This window comes from Haliotis asinina, chromosome 3 (assembly GCF_037392515.1).
Source record: "Haliotis asinina isolate JCU_RB_2024 chromosome 3, JCU_Hal_asi_v2, whole genome shotgun sequence".
In the NCBI taxonomy this organism is placed as follows: Eukaryota; Metazoa; Mollusca; class Gastropoda; order Lepetellida; family Haliotidae; genus Haliotis; species Haliotis asinina.
Genome location: NC_090282.1, coordinates 82,636,763 through 82,656,496, shown reverse-complemented (window position 1 = coordinate 82,656,496; position 19,734 = coordinate 82,636,763). Strand labels below are relative to the sequence as shown.

Genomic DNA, 19,734 nt, shown 5'->3' with positions numbered 1-19,734 from the left:
CGCACGCACGCACGCACGCACGCACGCACGCACGCACGCACGCACGCACGCACACACACACACACTTCAACATGGTGTTGCAATCAGCTGGGGTGAAGGAAGGCTAGAGGTTGCCTCATCAGTCCCTGATGGACTGCTCTCCACTTTCCCACAGGCTGGTGAGTCACCTCCGTGGCGTTATTGAATGTCTTATCTTTCATGCACGATGAGTTTTAACTTGCATACGTAACGGTGATGCAAACATAACAACACTCCCACGCCCAGCTAAAGCAATGGTATACGTACTATATTTATGCTGTAACGTGTATACAGTCCGTGGAGAAGCACACTTTATTCCAATACACCTCATAACTTCTCGCTAACCCCGTACATCTGAATGAAAAGTCATCAGTTCAGCAGAAAAGCAGGTCACCCATGACACGATGAACGGAAATCTTAAGGTATGTTGTGAATCTATACTTTCCCAAGATGTTCTCAGTACAGGGATACATAGAAACAAGCGACAAAATGCGGAAATTGTATTACTCACTGTTGCAGCGCTATTCTTGTCCTCAACAAGTCGCGTTATGTAATGGGGTTTTCCAATACAATGTAGATGTGCTCGCACTTCAGCTGTACTGAACACTTAGCAAATAAACCCAACCACTCAAGCTTTCTGTTGTTCGGCTCTCTTATACATTAGCTAGGAGGTCCCTGTGCCCATGTATCTGTGTGTATTAAGACCAAAGAGGAGGTTTGCTCAGGCGATGAATTGTTAATGTGTCGTTTTATTTGTGACATTCTAGCGTGACACTACTACAATCACAGTTCAGGGTACGGCTTTGTGTCTGATATATACAAGGAGCAATGCATTATACCAGGTCTGTCTCTACTACTACAGCAAGGCAGTATATCAAGGCTGTATCTACCACTACAGAAAGGCAGTATATCAGATTTGTATCTACCACTACAAAAAGGCAGTATATCAGATGTGTATCAACAACTAGACCAAGGTTGTATATCAGGTCTGTATCTACCACGACATCAAGACAGTATATCAAGGCTGCATCAAACACTAGACCAAAGCAGCATGTCAAGACTGTAACTATCACTGCAACAAGCCAGTATATTGATCAGGTCTACATCTGCCACTACAGCAAGGCAGTATACCAGGTCTGTATCTGCCACTACAGCAAGGCGGTATATCAGGTCTGTATCAAACACTAGACCAATGCAGTATACCAGGTCTGTATCTGCCACTACAGCAGGGCAGTATACCAGGTCTGTATCTGCCACTACAGCAGGGCAGTATACCAGGTCTGTATCTGCCACTACAGCAGGGCAGTATACCAGGTCTGTATCTAACACTAGACCAATGCAGTATACCAGGTCTGTATCTGCCACTACAGCAAGACAGTATATCAGGTCTGTATCTAACACTAGACCAATGCGGTATACCAGGTCTGTATCTGCCACTACAGCAAGGCAGTATATCAGGTCTGTATCTACCACTAGACCAATGCGGTATACCAGGTCTGTATCTGCCACTACAGCAAGGCGGTATACCAGGTCTGTATCTAACACTAGACCAATGCGGTATACCAGGTCTGTATCTGCCACTACAGCAGGGCAGTATACCAGGTCTGTATCTAACACTAGACCAATGCAGTATACCAGGTCTGTATCTGCCACTACAGCAAGGCGGTATACCAGGTCTGTATCTAACACTAGACCAATGCGGTATACCAGGTCTGTATCTGCCACTACAGCAGGGCAGTATACCAGGTCTGTATCTAACACTAGACCAATGCAGTATACCAGGTCTGTATCTGCCACTACAGCAAGGCGGTATACCAGGTCTGTATCTAACACTAGACCAATGCAGTATACCAGGTCTGTATCTGCCACTACAGCAGGGCAGTATATCAGGTCTGCATCTACCCCTGTAGTAAGGCATTGTATCATGTCTGTATCTACCACTAGAACAAAGCAGTATATCACGTCTGTGTCTACCACAAGACCAAATCAGTATATCACGTCCGTGTCTACCACTAGACCAAATCAGTATACCACGTCTGTGTCTACCACTAGACCAAAGCTGTATACCACGTCTGTTTCTACCACTAGACCAAATCAGTATACCACGTCTGTGTCTACCACTAGACTAAATCAGTACATCACGTCTGTGTCTACCACTAGAGCAAAGCAGCATACCGCGTCTGTTTCTACCACTAAGCCAAATCAGTACATCACATCAGGATTTTTTTATTCACTTCTCTTGGTTATTCATTACTAATCGTTGTCCAGGACCCGCGACAATAGGACGAAAGGCATTTAGAAACTGGTGTGGTGGTCAGGAAAGATATTTTTTAACTTCTTTATTGCAATGGATGCGGCGTTTCTGTGTAGATGTTAACACCATTTATCATCGCCCTACGTTACCATCACTTGCTTGGTCAGACCCTTAGCATCCATACCGGTATGTCACATCCTTGGCAACAAAGAACTGGGCTTTCCATACAAAAAACACTGGTATGAGAGCGGGAGTTTTGTGGATGTCAACTTCTTTATTATGAGGAATACTGGTATGGGACTGGACTAACGTGTAGAAATACGAAAATAACTTACGTTTGAAAAAATAATCAGCGGTTCTTAGATTAGAATGTATCTTTATTACTGTCATAAACCAATAAATTATACGTTAAATTTCAATTTAAAAAAAAACGATGAGCTTGGAGACTATCTACAAAATTCGCTGAAACTGCAGAATTTGCAGTATGGAGGTGGCGAATCAAGAATAAAATATGCAGGATAAGGTTCACATCTCAAGTATGTAAATATAACTTGTCAAAACACTTAGGGGAGGTAACTCATGAAATCTTTGCTTGCGTCTGACACTGGTGGAGTAAAGTGAAAGTCAACTTCCGGAAACAGAGACACGAGTCGAAGTAGCATGAGCGCCAGTCTGTTTGGATTTCGAATGGGTTCAGTTGTCTGTCGAAGATTTTGGGGGTTAGCTGGGTCGACAAAAGTACATGGATACCATGCATGTGCTGTAAGAAAGATGCCACTAGCCTGATTTGTTGCCAATGTTGTTTTAGGTGTTTACCACAGTCACTGCCTTCTGAGAATGAGAGGCCAAACTGGCACGACCCAGCTTAATCTGGTCAAAGAGGTTTAGACACCATACTTTTAAACTTTTGCGACATTGTTTCACAGGAATAGAATAATACTCTTTTGATGCGCATGGTTTGTGTTTTCTGTTTTGTGATCTTGTGACTAATTAATCCAGGTTGTATAAATTTATCATTTATATTTCAGTCCTTATATATTCCACAGCATATGTCCTTATTTACTTCTCTTTCGCCCCTAATTTTAACGATGAAGAAAAATTTATTCCAGTGGCATTTTGTTTAGTTGAATATGCATTTCATTGTGTTGAGAAACAACTAAATCCACATGTGAAAGGGGCGGCGCACTGATGCGGAGCGATTAATGTTTTTCACCAACGGTCATATTACGAAAGCAAGCAGTAAACTTGGTTTTGAGGGTTGGCCCAGCTGTCATAGCAAACATCATACGTACATTTGGGTAGCTAAGAGCCTGGTTTATCGTCTATGATAATGAAAAACACACAGTTGATATATCTGAAACTAAAAACGACTTTGCCATAGGTAGAGAAATCTGAAAATCTACTTACGTAAAAAAAACTGATTATACCCATTTACCCAAGTACACAGCAAATACCTATGTGCATTTCTTATGTAAAAACAAAGTTCCGTTGGTATCCTCAAAACAGTTTCGGCCCATAAGTGTTTTCAGGGTGCATGCAACACAGAGATTACATCTTCCTTGCTGTAACTCTTGTTTGATGGTATAAACCTACACATGTTATTTGTCATCAGTCACATGATGGTCAGTTAATGAATTTATAACGAGTATAAATAGTGGTAACGCCACTAAAATTACTCAACATAGGTTCCCATTTGGCATTTCTCCTGTCTGGGGTAAATACTCAACGTTATAAATTAAAGTCTGTAGTGGCAAATGTATTGCAAATATGTGCATGTAAGTGATGCAAGAGGGTTTATCAGCTGAGTTACAAAAACAAACATCAATCAAAGGATTAACCGATAACACACTGATTGATTAATTACTTCAACAGCGGATTTGTCAAAAACTCAGTGTTTATCAGTGCAGATTTACATAATCTATACTGAATACACCCTGTCATAAAGCATGAGTGTAAAAGCAACATCCTTCCATCAAAGAATTAACCACTACAGCATTGATTGAATGATTGTTGCTCATTATTGGCTAACTAATGGCAGACATCATACAGTTAGTCGTCAGGTGTGCTCTCCTGAGTGACCAGTGAGATTATGTATACACACCAGTGTGAAAAATTCTCAAACGATGTGTCACTTGTTCGGATATTAGACTGTTGAAAGACACGACATTGAGCAGGATTATTTAGCAGTTGCAGGTGAACGGAATATCGTTCTTTTATGTGGATATTGGTGGATACATTCCTGAACGAGGTAATAGTCTGACATTGTTGCTATAACTTTCATCTGTAGTAAATTTAATATTTGCATTTTGTTTTAATTTTTATTTCTTGTAGCATTCAACAGAACCTGTATTACAGAAAACATGCACTAGGTCGCGAATAGGGTGTGTGAAATATGATTCACGTTGGCAATCTATACAATGTTTAGACATTAAAATTAAGATTATATTAAAATGTTAGAAATTCACTGTAAGTATAAGAAGTGTTTTTTTTATTAACTTTCAAAATGCATACACATGTGACAAGGAACTAATTAGGTTTATAAGACAAAATATAAAGACGTACACTGACTTAGTTATTTTTCAGTACTAAAGTTTTTTTTTTATACCACTGGCAGATGAGAAAACTCCAAGGTGTTTGATTTGTTTTCATAATAACGAAGTAAAATGATTTCATCTTTGTTGATCAGTCTACACATAAACTATCAATTACGCATATGGGAGGCGCAGCAGAGATCATGAACTAGTCATGAATTCTGAGATGTCATCCCAGCACTCAAGGGAGAAAAACAATAACAAAAGAAACCACCAGTCCACGGAAATTGCTCAGCATCAGTGCCCCCTTAAACCCTTATCAGATGAGGAATATATATTCTAGTGATATCATTTAAAATTGACTAGAATGAAATTTAAGGGTGGACGTGGTCTGACTTCTCACCACCATTGACTCTTGTTGGTATTTGATGTGTATGTATTTCTTTCAGTGTTTACGAGTACCTCCAGTCTTCATACACACATTGAGTGATGTGAGGAGTGCAGCACCACCAGGCAGATGCCATGCATATACCACAAGCCTTGCAAGCTTTTCAACCGAGGGATCGCTCAGGTAAGTGAGTGAGTAAGTTTAGCTTTACGCTCCACTCAGCATTATTCCAGTCATATGGGGCGATGATGTGTCCACTAAGTCAGCAAGTCTGACCACCCCATCCTGTTAGTGGCCTGTTACGATGAGCATGAGTTACTGAAGGCCAATATTATAACCTGGACCATCATGGAGTAGGCAGGTAAGTCTCTTCAGCCTATATTACAAAAGACCAGATAATGGACTAGTGACATCCATGGATATTTACCTGTTCTCTTCAAATTAGTAGCATCCATGGAATGTCTGATACAAATCATCATTGAATGACATTTGACATGCCAGTGATGCATCCACCATGAATTTGGAAATGACATAATTCTGACTGGCCAGTCAGAAGTGTGAATAGACAATTTAATTGAAGAAGCCCATTTGACTTCACACTGAAGGTGATATTTAATGCTAAACTTAAGTTTGATGAAAAGTATTTCTGTTTCAGTCTTTGTCAAGATTCATTTAAAAATAATAAATAATTACAACAATTAACAAATAGCATGTACAGCTGAAGCCTACAAGATGCAAATTATGTTTCAGGTTGAGTTGAAATAATTTTCAGATCCTACATATTAGTGGTTAAGTGAGAGTAAAGGCTATTGAGTGGCACATTCTAAGGATAACAGTTCGTAACAATGGACTCAGGTATCCTCCTCAAATGGGCCATATTTTTTAATTTATCTTCCCGTTACTAATCCGCTAAGTGCGCTGATCCGGACGGTCCAATCTTAAACTGACAGTGCATGTTGTATGCACGATGTGAGCCATACGTGTTACTATTACACTTAGAGACAGTTAACCAGTATAACCTTCACTGTCACTGTGAATGTTCACGTTGGTGCATGGACAGTATATCTTTTCACTTTTACGATGATCTAACAAGTGTTGTGTCCTGAAGTATTTACTCCAATTTTCTATGAAACACCGGGGATAGTCATGACTGCGTGTATTGCTAGAGTGTATCGAGAAATAGCCATGTGAATCACCTGATCGCCATGTTTTGTCGGTTTGTTGACGTTTTGCAATCGGTAATTTAAGTTTGGCAGTAGATGTCTCAATATCACATATTTAAAAGTGCTGTGTATTGCCATTTATATGTACTCAAATCGCTTTAGTATTACGGTTGATGTGGCTGCATTCATGTAACTCACTGCGGCGAGGAGCTGATGGAGTGCGCAAAAGGAGAAACACAGAAAGTCATCTTACTTAAATTTCATCGGGTCATACAAGATGGGATTGAGATTTTTGACAGCATAAATATTTAGCAGGTAGAGAGATAAGTGAGAAACAACGGTCACGTAATTGTAAGATAACAGTAACGGACGAATTATGTCAGTCATCACCTACATGTAGCCATGCAATTTAAAATACGATATACATGAGCATAACTAAAATCTACTTTTTTATGTCTGTAATGGTTTGTGATGCGTGAAATATAAAATCACAGTATGGATAAATAATGCATAAAACACTGCAACTTTCTACTGCATATTTATTATACTGAATTTTGGGTATAAATTATAATGTTTTGCTCTTTTTTTAATTTTTGATAAAAGGGAATAATATTAAGATATTCATTTATTAAATATAATATTTCAGACACACAAGATGCAGTACTACAAGGATAAGTACATATTCAAGGGCACTTTCCAAATTCTGTCTTTTGTTGTATAACTAAAAAAATACCTATAGTCATACTGATTATAAATTTCAATCTCTAGTATAACAAATGGCAGTTGTGTTGTGTTGAATGGGAGTGTTAAAGCAACAAAGGTTTACAATTTACTGTTGTGTCTACATACAGCTTGCCTTCACAATAATCAGATTATTATAATAGTCATGAAAAAGTCATGTTAAAATAAATTGATTTTTCAAATTTTAACACAAATATGTAAAAAAGAGTCAGAATCTTTTCCCACTTTACGTTGTAGCTGCACTGTACAATGTTGTATTTCTATATGAGTTTTTGTATGATGACGCATGTGTACTTTATTAATAAATTACAGATGCACAACTTTATTCAGCCATTGTACATATTATCTGTTAAATTTGTAAAAATATGAATAAATGAATAAACATATCTTCATGGAATAATATGGGGTTAAATTCGAATAATGTCATCAAAACATATTTGATTTTAAACACATTTTCTTTGTTAATTCCTAACAAACAAACCTACATAACCTAAATATTTTTTATAATAACTGTTGAATGAAAATCAGAAAACAAAGTTTAAGTTAGATAATATATGGTCTGTCATGTGAAATATTTGTCAGTGTATTGTTATCAAAACAAGAAACGTGTAATTCTGTATCATGCACATCCTCTAGGGAGGTCAGAGTTATATGTTGTTTGTTGAGACAAATCTCTGTAGATGACTTTTTATATTAAGAACTTCATGTTGTGTTAATGTTTTGTAAGAAATGAATCAATAAATTCATATAATGTAAAATGACTCACAACTCTGACTTATGGACTTGTTTTAGAAGGGGTAAATATTTTATTGACAGATATAATGACAGGTGTTTCTGATGCAACTGAATAACTGCTTGGATAATAAGCCTGTAGCACTTCTACAAGTATACATAAAAATATATAGTAGTGTCAGAATTTAAAACCAAAATGGATTCAGATGAATGAGGTACAGCTGCTGAAAATGTAATTAATATTTTTCTAACTGTTACATTCTATAATTAATTTCTTCAATTGTCAGGGATGTGTAATAATCACAAATTGGCAGTAAGACCTTCCAGGGGATAGTCGTTGGTTGCATGTATATCTCTGAGTATCTCCGATTGTTTACATTGAGAACGGTGGTAGTGTGGGAACTATTTGTTGAATTTTAATGCAGCAATTGTTAATGAATTACCGATGGAAATAACATAGGGGTTGATAACATATAAAAGGAATTGTCATTGATGCTACGACACCCAAGACTTGCACTGCCTCATGTTCTGTTGTAGGAAATGCGTGACAATGTACCGATTTTTCATTGCGTTTTCCCTCTTTATCTATATCGTGTCAGTTCATACTGCACTTGGAAATTAAACAAACAATGCCTTTCTAAACCCAAAATCAAAGCGAAGTGTGTTAGTTTATGGCTTTTCGTCATAAACGATCGTTTTTTTCTCAATGAAGGTGACCACAGCAACGCGTTTACTGGGCTTGGTCATTACATGTAGCAAGTTATCGCAGCGCACGTTGAGTGCCAGACCGGAAGCGAGAAGATCATTAGATCATTTTAAAAGGAGAGTTATCGCCCCTCGCAACAAAAAGTTCTCCCTTTATCCCATTATTGTCAGAATCTGGGGGTTTTGTTTTATTGCTTGCTTGTTTTGGTGTGTGGCTTCAGATGCATATGGGTATCAGTTATGTACTAGGCACAAGAAATAAGGGAACCCCGGATTTGAACTTACAGTGGAAGGATTGATGCATAAAAGTTGCGTACTGATTGCAGTCGACCTCAGGTTTGAATCCACTTCTGACACTGACGCTACAAGTAGCACCATGCTCCCTGTACATGATACACGTGCATCATGAACTACACGTGCATTGTAGGCTGTAAATTGATGGTAAATGTGAACCTCTATCTGTGAAAATGCCACCAATAGTACCTGACAAAGGAACAGTAATGACCGTCCATTTGAATGCTAGAGGGTGGACATTCACAGAATGCTGTTGCCGAGTTCTTCAGAAAGTCCCAAAGGGTTATTTTAGGTCTTATCAACCTTTATCATCAGACAGGGCACTTGAGAAATAAAATGAGACTTGTGCAGGAAGACACCCTAAAACCACCCTTAGACAAGACACCTTCCTGAGAACCATAGCTTTGAGAAATCAGTTTTTCACTGCCTCACATTTGAAGAGGGAATTCTTCAGAGTTCCCAGAATACACATTTCAAATTCTATTGCAAGAAACAGGCTCTGGAGTAATGTTACAGCATTACCCTGGCTGGGTAAATCCCAGGTCTGTCGCCAATCGAACATTTAGGGGATGTGTTAGGGCGTCGAGTGTGTCTGAGGAACCTTGGCTCGCCAATCTTGATGCCCTAGGAAGAGCATTGCAACAAGAGTGGCGATTTGATTCCAAGGGTGACAATCCAATGGTTGATGTCCAGTATGCCTGTATTGCTTCTCATGATGGACACACTCGCTATTGACTATATCTGATACACAAACTGTACAACTATGCTGGTTAAACCTAACATATTTCACAAAATCAAGGGGTTCCTTATTTATTGTGCACAGTATATTTCTGTATTGTAATTATGAAACAAGTGTGATACTTATGTATAGATGTAACTATTGCAATACTATGTACCACTATTGTGCAAGTATTGCAATAATATTTGTGTCATCTTTACCTTCCACAAAGTAGATGTCCTGACTTCAGGGAGCATGTCAAGTTTTACCTGTCCATGTTTATTGTGATCAATGTATTGCCACAAAGACTTCATACTGTAGCAGTAGGATGAGCTTTTATACCCGACTGATGAGTTTTCTCTGTGTTTGTAGTGGACGGATGACAGAGAGGGAGTATGAAGCTGTGGCGGATGATACATTGGACTCTTTGGCAGAATACTTCGAGGATCTGGGTGACATCGCTGACTGCCACCAAGACTACGATGCCTCCTTGGGGGTGAGGTGATTGTGGGAGATATATCTTATGTTCCTTCCTTGTGCAGTATATAGCAGATGATTTGATTTCAATTTGACAGGTTTGCAGTTAGGTTCCTTTTTTTGTGAGCACAGAATAAAGAATACTACCTATCAGTTACCATGGTTAAATTGAGGTTAAATGTGAAAATTATCTTTTTTGCTTATGTAGTCTAAAATCTTACATGAACCAAGGTGTCATTTGACACCTGCTTTATGGATGTTTATAAGAAACTTTGTGTTTGTTTACGCTGATGCAGTGAGAATTCTTGATGAGTATATAAGTGTCAGCAACCTGTTTTTTGTCAAAGAGGCAACTAAATGAATGAGTGTTGTGAATGAGTATTTTATCACGTCCAAACTCAGTCATTGACCCACAGCCTTCATCAGGCCTTCAGAATCCTCATTATCATAATTTCTGTAATGAAATAGGAAAATTAAATTTAATTCATTTGTCTGGAAATAAACAAATTTATAGACACAACCCAAAATGCCACAGTGTTTAGCAGTAAAGTTTGTTATATATTTTATTTGGGATTTTACATGATGTGTATGTCACACAGGGTTAGTGCACAAGCTGGTGTTAAAGAATACATGCAAGGTAAAACCCATCTTTGCAGATTCTGATATCCTTCGGTATGTACTTACCGAAACAAATCATCAAAAATGCCAATTCAACCAATAAAGGTAAAAGAAAAGCGATGAAAAAAAGCCCATGAAATCATAGTTCAAGTGATGCACTAATTTTCCCCCAGCACTTGGGGCAAAAGTGGTTTCAACAGTATGCTGCACAGTGAATAGGTTTGTGGAGCTTGAAACAGTATGCCTGTCCAGAGTATGAGGCCGTAAGCAGTAGTCTAATCTTGGTTGTGTACGCAAACAAGTAAATAATCTACTTGTTGCATAAAAATACCTGTGCTGATTAAGATAAGTAGACTCTTTCACAGAGGAAACTCATTGTCTGGTTCATTGACACTTATATGTCTGCCTGTCTGTCTGCTGATAACAATATGTAATGCACAAGTCCAGTCACTGACCACATGCAATTAAGACCTATCAGGCTTATAAGCCATAAACAAAGAGACAGCTAAGGGTATTGGCAAATGAACCAGTGGCCAATGAAAAAGTTGCATTAGGCATGAGTGCACAGCCACCAGCTCTGACTGAACTTGGTATCGCAGCTGCTTTGTTTTGAGGGAGGTAAACCCAAGTACAAAATATTGCACTTTTGATTTGCGATTATACGTTTATAAATTTGTTTATTTGTTTTTCTTAACATTTTATATATCATGAATAATTGATAACTGTGTTTTAACTATGTTTGATTTTTGCATGTGACCTTTGAGGTTAAGAACTGATGCAGTGGGGTTGATTACTGCAGTAAGTCTGTCAAGGGAGACAACTTTTGCAGACCTCTTTCGTTCCAAGAGCCAGTGCTATCCACCCCATCTTAGCAAGCAATTGAATATGCTAGTGTTGTATTCATGCTACTGGTTTTGTTCCAGAGTGGAGTGTTGACGTTGGTTCTAGGTGGTGACATGGGGACATATGTCATCAACAAACAGACACCAAACAAACAGATATGGCTCTCATCACCTGTGAGGTAACGTTTTTATTTTCATATGATTCTGTTTTATTTCTGTCAAAAATTCTTTCCCAAATTTTCTGGCCATTGCTGACTGATGCAAGCATTATGTAGAGCTTGAAAAGATATAAATCTCTCTCTCACAAAGCTTTTGTATTGAAGTTACATGCCTTTTAAAATATTAGTGATTTTATGTATCACCTTCTAGAAAGCTGCAGGTGAGTTACTCTGCCCCAAACCAAAACTCATGTGAGCTTAAGTTTACCAGTGTTTACCCCTTAACTGGTCGTCATTCTCAGGGGGAAAATGTTGTGTAAGAATTGCACTTTTGTGCATAGGTTTGATTTCCAAAGTCATGATTGCTGGGGGGCGGTGGGGGTAGCCTAATGGCTAAAGCGTTCGCTCGTCACTCCGACGACCCGGGTTCGATTCCCCACATGGGTACAATGTGTGAAGCCCATTTTCTGGTGTCCCCAGCCGTGATATTGCTGGAATATTGCTAAAAACGGCGTAAAACTAAACTCACTCACTCACTCACTCACTCATGATTGCTGGATTTGATTTTCTGTGACAGTGGCCCCAAGCGGTATGACTTCCATGATTCACGATGGATCTACAAGCATGATGGGGTTACGCTACACGAGCTGTTGATGATGGAACTCCAGCCACACTTCAAGCATGAAATCAACCTCTCTCAGTGTCTATACAGTGGGATCACCAAGCCCTGAACACTTCCTTAGTAGGTCTGTGGTTCCTGATCCTCTACATCAACACTAACACTGGCTTGATGGGGACAGTGGGGATGCTCCTAGCACTGAATACCAAGCTACCTTCTACAGTGCAGGACAGTGCTAGGATGCTTGTGCATGGTGTCTATTTCTCCATTGATGCTTGTTTGGTGATGTTGTGAGTTCTTGGTGACTTTGACAACCTTTGCAAGGGGTTACCTGTATATAAGATAATTACATGCAATGGCATGAAAACAAATATATTCATGAGATATTCAGGATTAGTGGATGTGTGTCATTGTGGTTTTTGGATCTCAGTGCCTCAAGGACGTGTATTTATTGTATGGTTCTTTTGGACAGATTGTGTGAATCCCATCGAGTTCCTTCCTGTTAGTTTTACAATAGGTGTCTCCTTTATCTTCATCCGTGTATTGTTTTTGAGATATGTATTTTAAAGTATGTCGTTTGTATTAATGGTTGGGATATGTTTTTGTTATTTTCCTCTGTTATGCCATACACTGTAGAAGCAGCCATGCAAAGTTGTACAATGTGACCTACAGCCTCAGATGTACATCTGTCTGAGGTGACCACTGATGTTTTTATGTGCAGGAAGGTTACACACATGATGTCGGAGTGCTATGTAGTTGATGACACTTAGCAGAATACAGACGACATTGATACATCTGATTAATAAAGAGCATTATTTGTTTTGAGAATATCTGTAGTTTTCAGATGCTGTGCAGATGTTTGTACTCATGATTTGATAGAGTAATGCTTCATTATTACTGTATTAAGTTGACCCATCACACACTGGAACAGAGCATACAGTTTTGTTCCATTAACCTTGGCACAAGATTTAAGGATATCGATGTCAGTATGATCGTTTGTATGCATCAATGAGGCAGAAATGTATTGCCACTGCAATATTGCTGGAATATTGCTGAAAGTGGTGTAAAGCCATACTCACTCACTCATTCACTCACTTGTAAATGTATTAACAAGTTTGAAAATCATCTTTGAACATGTATATATACTCATGGACACAAAAAAAACGGAGGACATGAAAGTACAAATGTTCCTTTATTCTTTTCCAGGTTTCTTCACAATGTATGTGTTGCACTGTGGGTGAAATTCTGGACATAGTGGAACACTTGTACCTTCCTTTATTTGTTTCCATGAGTATATGTGCAGAGTTGTGGGTTTTTTAGGTCTGTTGTGCACAGGGCACTCAGTGGGGACAGTTTTCTCAGACAGTGGATATTAGGAGGACATTTTGCATTCATCATTTGGATGTACATGTACTTATCTTGATTGATTCTAGCATGAGGAATAAATGTTTGACACTGTCAATGACAGAGTTTTGCCTCTTGAATAATGTTTGCATTCATGTGTCCTTCTACATATGTGATGTACCCAGGGTCAGAGTTTCTCCGAAACAGCTTTATATATGAGGATGGAATAGTACATAAAATAAGATATAAATGTGTTGATTTTGAAAACATTCGCTTTTCACAGAGTTATAGCCCGTGATTTTTGTCTTGTACACTTAGTATTACCCGTTCCTCAAAATCACCTTATTTTCTTAAAATGTGGATATGAAATATGTTATAGTATTATGGGCCTTTTTAATGTGCTTGAAATTTAGTATGCACATCAGGCAAATGCCAAACTTTTGCTTTTCATAGGAATTCTATTCTGTGTGTAGTAATCAGATCAGCTGTCACCACAGGTGTTTTACTGTATGAGGAATGTATGCTGTACAGTATTCACATAGCAGAGTGCAGTGATTTGACACTGATATAAGCACCAAGAATGGACGTCATACTTTGTGTCCATTTAGGTTTGGTTGGTTGGTAGGTGTGTTTTGCACCTAGCAATATTTCAGCTGTATTGAAGCAGTCTGGAAATAATCTGGGCCATACAATCCAGTGATCAATATCATGAGCATTGTTCCACGCAGATGGGTGGCCATGTAGGTAATGGAACCTGAACTCTGTGATATAGTTAACTGTGATGGCACTGAAAGTGCGTTAAACCAGCAAAACAATTCAGTTGTATATGCAGCATAGGTTGCATTGATAAAACCAATGTGAAGTCACATCAAGGGCTCCACTTCTGGTGTGAGGAAAGTTGTCTCCCTTAGTTTGTTAGTCATTGTTTCATCATTTAAACATATCATCAGTTTATTAGTTCAATCACTAGGCTTCCACGATAACTAACTAAGGGACTCTTCATAAATTGTTTATTTTTTATGCTTAAACGTTTGTTATAAAACATAAAAATGTGTAATACAATGGTAAACTGATAAACAATAAATACATAAATAGCATTATGACAAATTAATGGAAATGCATGAAAGGATAGCCTTTCATGATAAGAAAACGATGGCATGTTTGCTTGCTTGTTTTCGTTTGTCATGGATGGAACGTGTACAGTATACAACTGTGGACCACTACACAGGTCCACATGGAAAATAGCACCATATAAATCATATCACAGCTTCTCACAGGGATGAGTCCTTCAACCGGGGACTATTTCAAAGATACATGTTACAAAATACGATAATCGAGAGAAAATACATATTTGTGATAAACTGTGAACTGTGGCACAAAACTTGGCAACAGTATCGTAACATCACTCAATATTCTTTCTTTCGACACATGTTATCAATCATAAATCTCCATGGTAATAATGCTTGCTACGTTTTAGGACACGAGCGTCGTCTTACTGGCTGTCCACCAGAGGGAGTTTGAAATCTTCATCTTTCCCGTCATCTGAAAGATATAGACAGTTGTATAAATATGATTGCAATATTGTGTAGGCAGTAACGTAAATATAATGTGTGCTGCAGGTAATGTAGCCAGTACGGTAAACACGGTAAGATATGCTGCAGGTAATGTAGCCAGTACGGTAAACACGGAAATGTATGCTGCAGGTAATGTATCCAGTAAGGTAAACACGGTAAGATATGCTGCAGGTAATGTAGCCAGTACGGTAAACACGGAAATGTATGCTACAGGTAATGTATCCAGTAAGGTAAACACGGTAAGATATGCTGCAGGTAATGTAGCCAGTACGGTAAACACGGAAATGTATGCTGCAGGTAATGTATCCAGTAAGGTAAACACGGTAAGATATGCTGCAGGTAATGTAGCCAGTACGGTAAACACGGAAATGTATGCTGCAGGTAATGTAGCCAGTACGGTAAACACGGAAATGTATGCTGCTAGGTATTGTTGTTAGTAACGTAAACACGGTAAGATATGCTGCAGGTAATGTAAACAGCAATATAAATACGATAACGGTGTACTGCAGGTAACATGGACAGGTAATTACCGAGGATTACACTGTTTCTTGTATAAAGTTCGGCGGTTTACTGCTTGAATAATTTTTCTGTTTCTTCAAATTATGAGAATATTTTTGCTACGATTTGTGTTACATGGTAGGCTAATCCGGTAAGTGTCTCACCTCCACACAGACTCTCGATGATCTTGTTCCTGAACTTTGTGAGATGCCTTGGACTGTGGACGTTGATCACGTGATCTAGCACTGGCTCAGAAGCGACTGCAGCAACTAGTTCTGAGTTGACCTCGCCCAGAGTGACTACGAACCTCTCTATACCCTTGTGTTTCGCATATGTTGCCTGAGTCAGCAGATCTTGGGAGTTCTCAAGGCTTGTCTCGTCGATATAGAGGATCATGATCTGGCGCCGAGACTTCTTGTTCGAGAACCATTTCCAGCGAGCGTCTTTCATAAGATTTGCAAGCTTGGTTTTGATGATCTCTTCAGTGTATTGTGTCTTTCTGACGAAGGACGCGGAGTCCCTGACGGTGATGTCGAGGTTGGAGGGACATGTCTCGGAGATCATCCCCACGGACAGGTTCTTTACTCTGCGTCTGAGGCTGGAGGTGATGCTACCGGCCTCCGATGATATCAGTCGTGTTGATTTCAGCCCCATGGAGAAAGAATCGTAGACAAACACCAGTTCAGCGTCGTCCAGGCCACAGGCTAGTGGGGAAAATAATTGAATTTCATTCATATGTGGTTGAAATGTCGGAGTAATATCATCGCGGCTAATTTTCTAAACGAATAGACGTCTTAAAGCACCATTTCAAAACATACCAACACCCACTGTATTTTTTAAAAGAAAGACGTGTACGTACCTGCTTGTTCACTGTAGAAGCCTTCAGGTTGTTCTACTTCACAGGTTCTGATGGCCAGAAGGTTCCTTATCTCTGACAGAGCAGCGAAGTCGCTGACGGTGAAGATGAACTGAGAGTTCGGACTGCTGGCGATGTCTTTCAGTTCGTCCTGGTCGACCGACTCTCCCACGCCTATAGCGAACACATAGATGCCTGCTCTGTGCGCAGCTTTTGCGGCCGCAATAGTAGCTTCAGTGTCCTTTGATTGGCCATCTGTAATAACAACAGCAACATGGGCAACACCGGGTCTGGCAACTTTAGGAGCGAAGCCCTCATCCACAACAAAACGGAGAGCATCGCCTGTATTGGTTCCTTGGGCCTTGTGTGGAATCTTCTTGGGTGAAATGGCATTGAGAAGCTTGTCGCGTGATGTGTAGGCGTTCAGCGGGAAGATCTGGGTGACGTCATCACTAAACGTGATGATGCCGACGCGGGTTTGAGAATCTCCGGAACCGATGTCAAAGAGTCCACTAACGCTGCGTACAAAGTCGAGCATGGTGTCGCTGAAGTCGTCCCTCTCGATGCTGCCAGAAGAATCCAGGATAAAGTAGACATCGGCCGGCTTGCCGCCACATGCTATTGAAAAATACAGAGACAAATATCAGAATGAACTACTTTCGCTTGCAATACCCAAAGTTGGTCCCTTAATAAAACCCATCCCTTGTATCCATTGATGCCGCATTGAGTACATCAGCAAACGAAACGTTCTTCCTATGGTGCCAATACTCAACTGTCATGATGCCCCGAATGTTCTAATCTGGCCTGGCAAAAAGTGCTTTACAATGTTTGGAACGATCATAGAAATGGCAAGTGTTTAATTCCAATATAGAATTCCTTCGTGTGATAACGGGTTAAATTTCATATAACCAGGGCAGGTAAACATTAAGCACTCCTACCTTCGTTTCTGATTTCTTCGTCACTGTGGAATCCAGGATTTTCGGGTTCTGAAAATCAATTACACTTATTTAATGCGGGTGTGTTTTAAAGGAGTGTCTTTGTCGACGCAAAATATAAGCATAGAGGCGCAGTGCCAGCCTGCATGTGTTCAGTCGTATCACCTATGATATAGTATTACCTGATGTAGGTTCTGGGGTAGCTTCTTCCACGACCAAGGCTGGTGTTTCTCTACTTGTGGGCTCTGGTGTTGATACTGTAGTGGTCGTAGGCTCAGACACAGATGTTACTGATGTCGTTCTTGTCGAGATGGACGTTGTTGTAGAAGATGTCGTCGGTGAGGTCGAAAGTGGAGTTGTGGATGGGGCATTGGTAGCACGAAGCGTTGACACTGAAACAGGCATGTAATGCAACTATACAGTGATGGCACAGAGTCATTAATACATTGAAAATCTTCCCACAAGATATTCAATTAATGTATACTTTATTGTAATTAGTACTAAATATACAACCTGTTTATTTGAAATCATGTTGTTGTTATTATTATTCATATTTTTAGCTAAACGGAGTAGAATAATTACCTTCACATGTTTTCACAGCCAATTTTCCCTCTATTCTTTTTAGCGCCTCGAAATTGGTTACTTTGAACTTGAAGTCTACATCAGGGTCGCTAGCAATGTCCTCCAGTTCCTTATTGTCAATCTGAGACCCTACCCCAATAGCAAACACCTGGACGCCCTTCTCGTGAGCGTTTTGGGCAGCTGCCCGAGTCGCCTCAAAATCCTGAGAAGCGCCATCAGTGAGGACGACAATGATGTGAGCTGTGTTGTTTCGACTCCCGTGGTCGGCTTTGAACATCTCCTCAGTAGCGAACAGCAGGGCATCACCAGTGTTAGTGTTGCCCCCATCCATGGAAATGTCAAGAATTTTATCGGTTAGAATCTCCTTATCTAGAAAGTCGCCGAGATTAAACTGCAGGTGGTAGTCATCACTGAAGGTGGCCATGCCAACACGGGTCTGCAAAGGGCCAGGGCCAACGTCGAAGAGGTCTACAACGCCGGTGATGAAGGGTAGGACGTGGATGTTGAAGTGGACAGGCCAGATACTGGACGAGGTGTCCACAAGAAATATGACATCAGCTGGCTTGTCGTTACATCCGAACCCTTGTGGTAAAGCATTTTTATTAACTAAGATTCTACTTTATATAGAATATTCATATTATCAAAACGGCTACCAAGTAAGATTGAACAGTCAGATCTGTATAGAATTAGGCATTAGCAGAAAGTATTCATCATTATTTCTCGAACTTCTTACTTTCACATGATGTTTCGTTGAAATAATATTGTTTCATATAGCGCGTAAGGGAAATAAACCGTTACAGTAATTGTGTATTAAGATAATAAATGCCTCAAAGCTACGATGTCGTGTTAACTGTAGATTTGTGGAAACAGTAAGGAACCCACCTGGAGTTGGCAATGCGAAGGCTGCAGCTACGGTAATCTGAAATTATACAGTAATGTCTTCACTGTAAAGACAATCATAACTTCACGAACACCAACAATAGTCCACATGCACCTGTAAGTAAAGGTTATCAGACACCAACATAAGGTTCATACAGATAAGTAAGTGAAAATTAGCAAAGTGCTGAAAATGCGCATATCCCGCATGGTTTCTTAATATGAACATAAGCTCTGTTACTGAACGTGTATGTCCGATATGTCCTATGTAGTATACTCACTGTTAGGATATGCAGAGTGTATAGGAGTCCCATGGTGCAAAGCGGTCGTGGTCGGAAAAGATGTTGTAGTTGTTTCTCTGGAAACTTGTCCTGACTCCAAACTCTCGCCGTGGGAAAGTGATGAAGATGACCAATGTCTTCCTATTTTATAAGCTGATCCTACTGAATCATACCGGGTTGCACCCAATACGTGGGTCCTCAATAATTGCATTGTCGTCTGATTCCCATTAAATTGTGTAAATATAGAACAATCGCTCCCTACGTAAAGTTTAAGGTCATCATGCCCATATATGGCTCTAATTAGCATATTGTATGTAGGTGCATCCAATGGACGTCACCTATTTGTCCACTGCCGGAAAGGTAGGATCCTAATATGGGAGAGGGAGTTCGGAGGTCGAGGTGGGGGAATCATGCTTCCCCTCCATGGAAATGCTTGTAAAGCACGTCCTTCCGGGCCTGTCGTTAACCTTACAAATATAGTTAATCCGTTGACAAACCTCTCCGTTGTGTGGCCACATTCTTAACTATGT

At 39.7% G+C, this 19,734-nt stretch overlaps 2 protein-coding genes across 3 annotated transcripts; one reads left to right on the top strand and one right to left on the bottom strand.

Moving 5' to 3' along the window:
• Nucleotides 1-297: 297 nt before the first annotated feature.
• On the top strand, nucleotides 298-13,869 carry LOC137277151 (frataxin, mitochondrial-like). Of its 2 annotated transcripts, none has more exons than XM_067808823.1 (5): nucleotides 298-440; nucleotides 5,253-5,374; nucleotides 9,917-10,040; nucleotides 11,563-11,660; nucleotides 12,217-13,720. In XM_067808823.1, exons 1-5 carry the CDS (start codon nucleotides 423-425, stop codon nucleotides 12,368-12,370), a joined length of 516 nt encoding a protein of 171 aa, XP_067664924.1. In that variant the 5' UTR covers nucleotides 298-422; the 3' UTR covers nucleotides 12,371-13,720. The 2 variants fall into 2 exon arrangements, with proteins under 2 accessions (XP_067664924.1, XP_067664923.1); XM_067808822.1 differs by lacking the exon at nucleotides 298-440 and adding an exon at nucleotides 2,867-3,034 and having other exon boundaries at nucleotides 12,217-13,869.
• A 728-nt stretch (nucleotides 13,870-14,597) lies between these two features.
• On the bottom strand, nucleotides 14,598-19,317 carry LOC137277150 (cartilage matrix protein-like). Its single transcript, XM_067808820.1, has 8 exons — nucleotides 19,205-19,317; nucleotides 18,930-18,966; nucleotides 18,048-18,629; nucleotides 17,648-17,857; nucleotides 17,469-17,516; nucleotides 16,534-17,148; nucleotides 15,839-16,378; nucleotides 14,598-15,144 (listed from the first exon to the last, which is right to left on the bottom strand). Exons 1-8 carry the CDS (start codon nucleotides 19,235-19,237, stop codon nucleotides 15,095-15,097), a joined length of 2,115 nt encoding a protein of 704 aa, XP_067664921.1. The 5' UTR covers nucleotides 19,238-19,317; the 3' UTR covers nucleotides 14,598-15,094.
• Nucleotides 19,318-19,734: the final 417 nt, after the last annotated feature.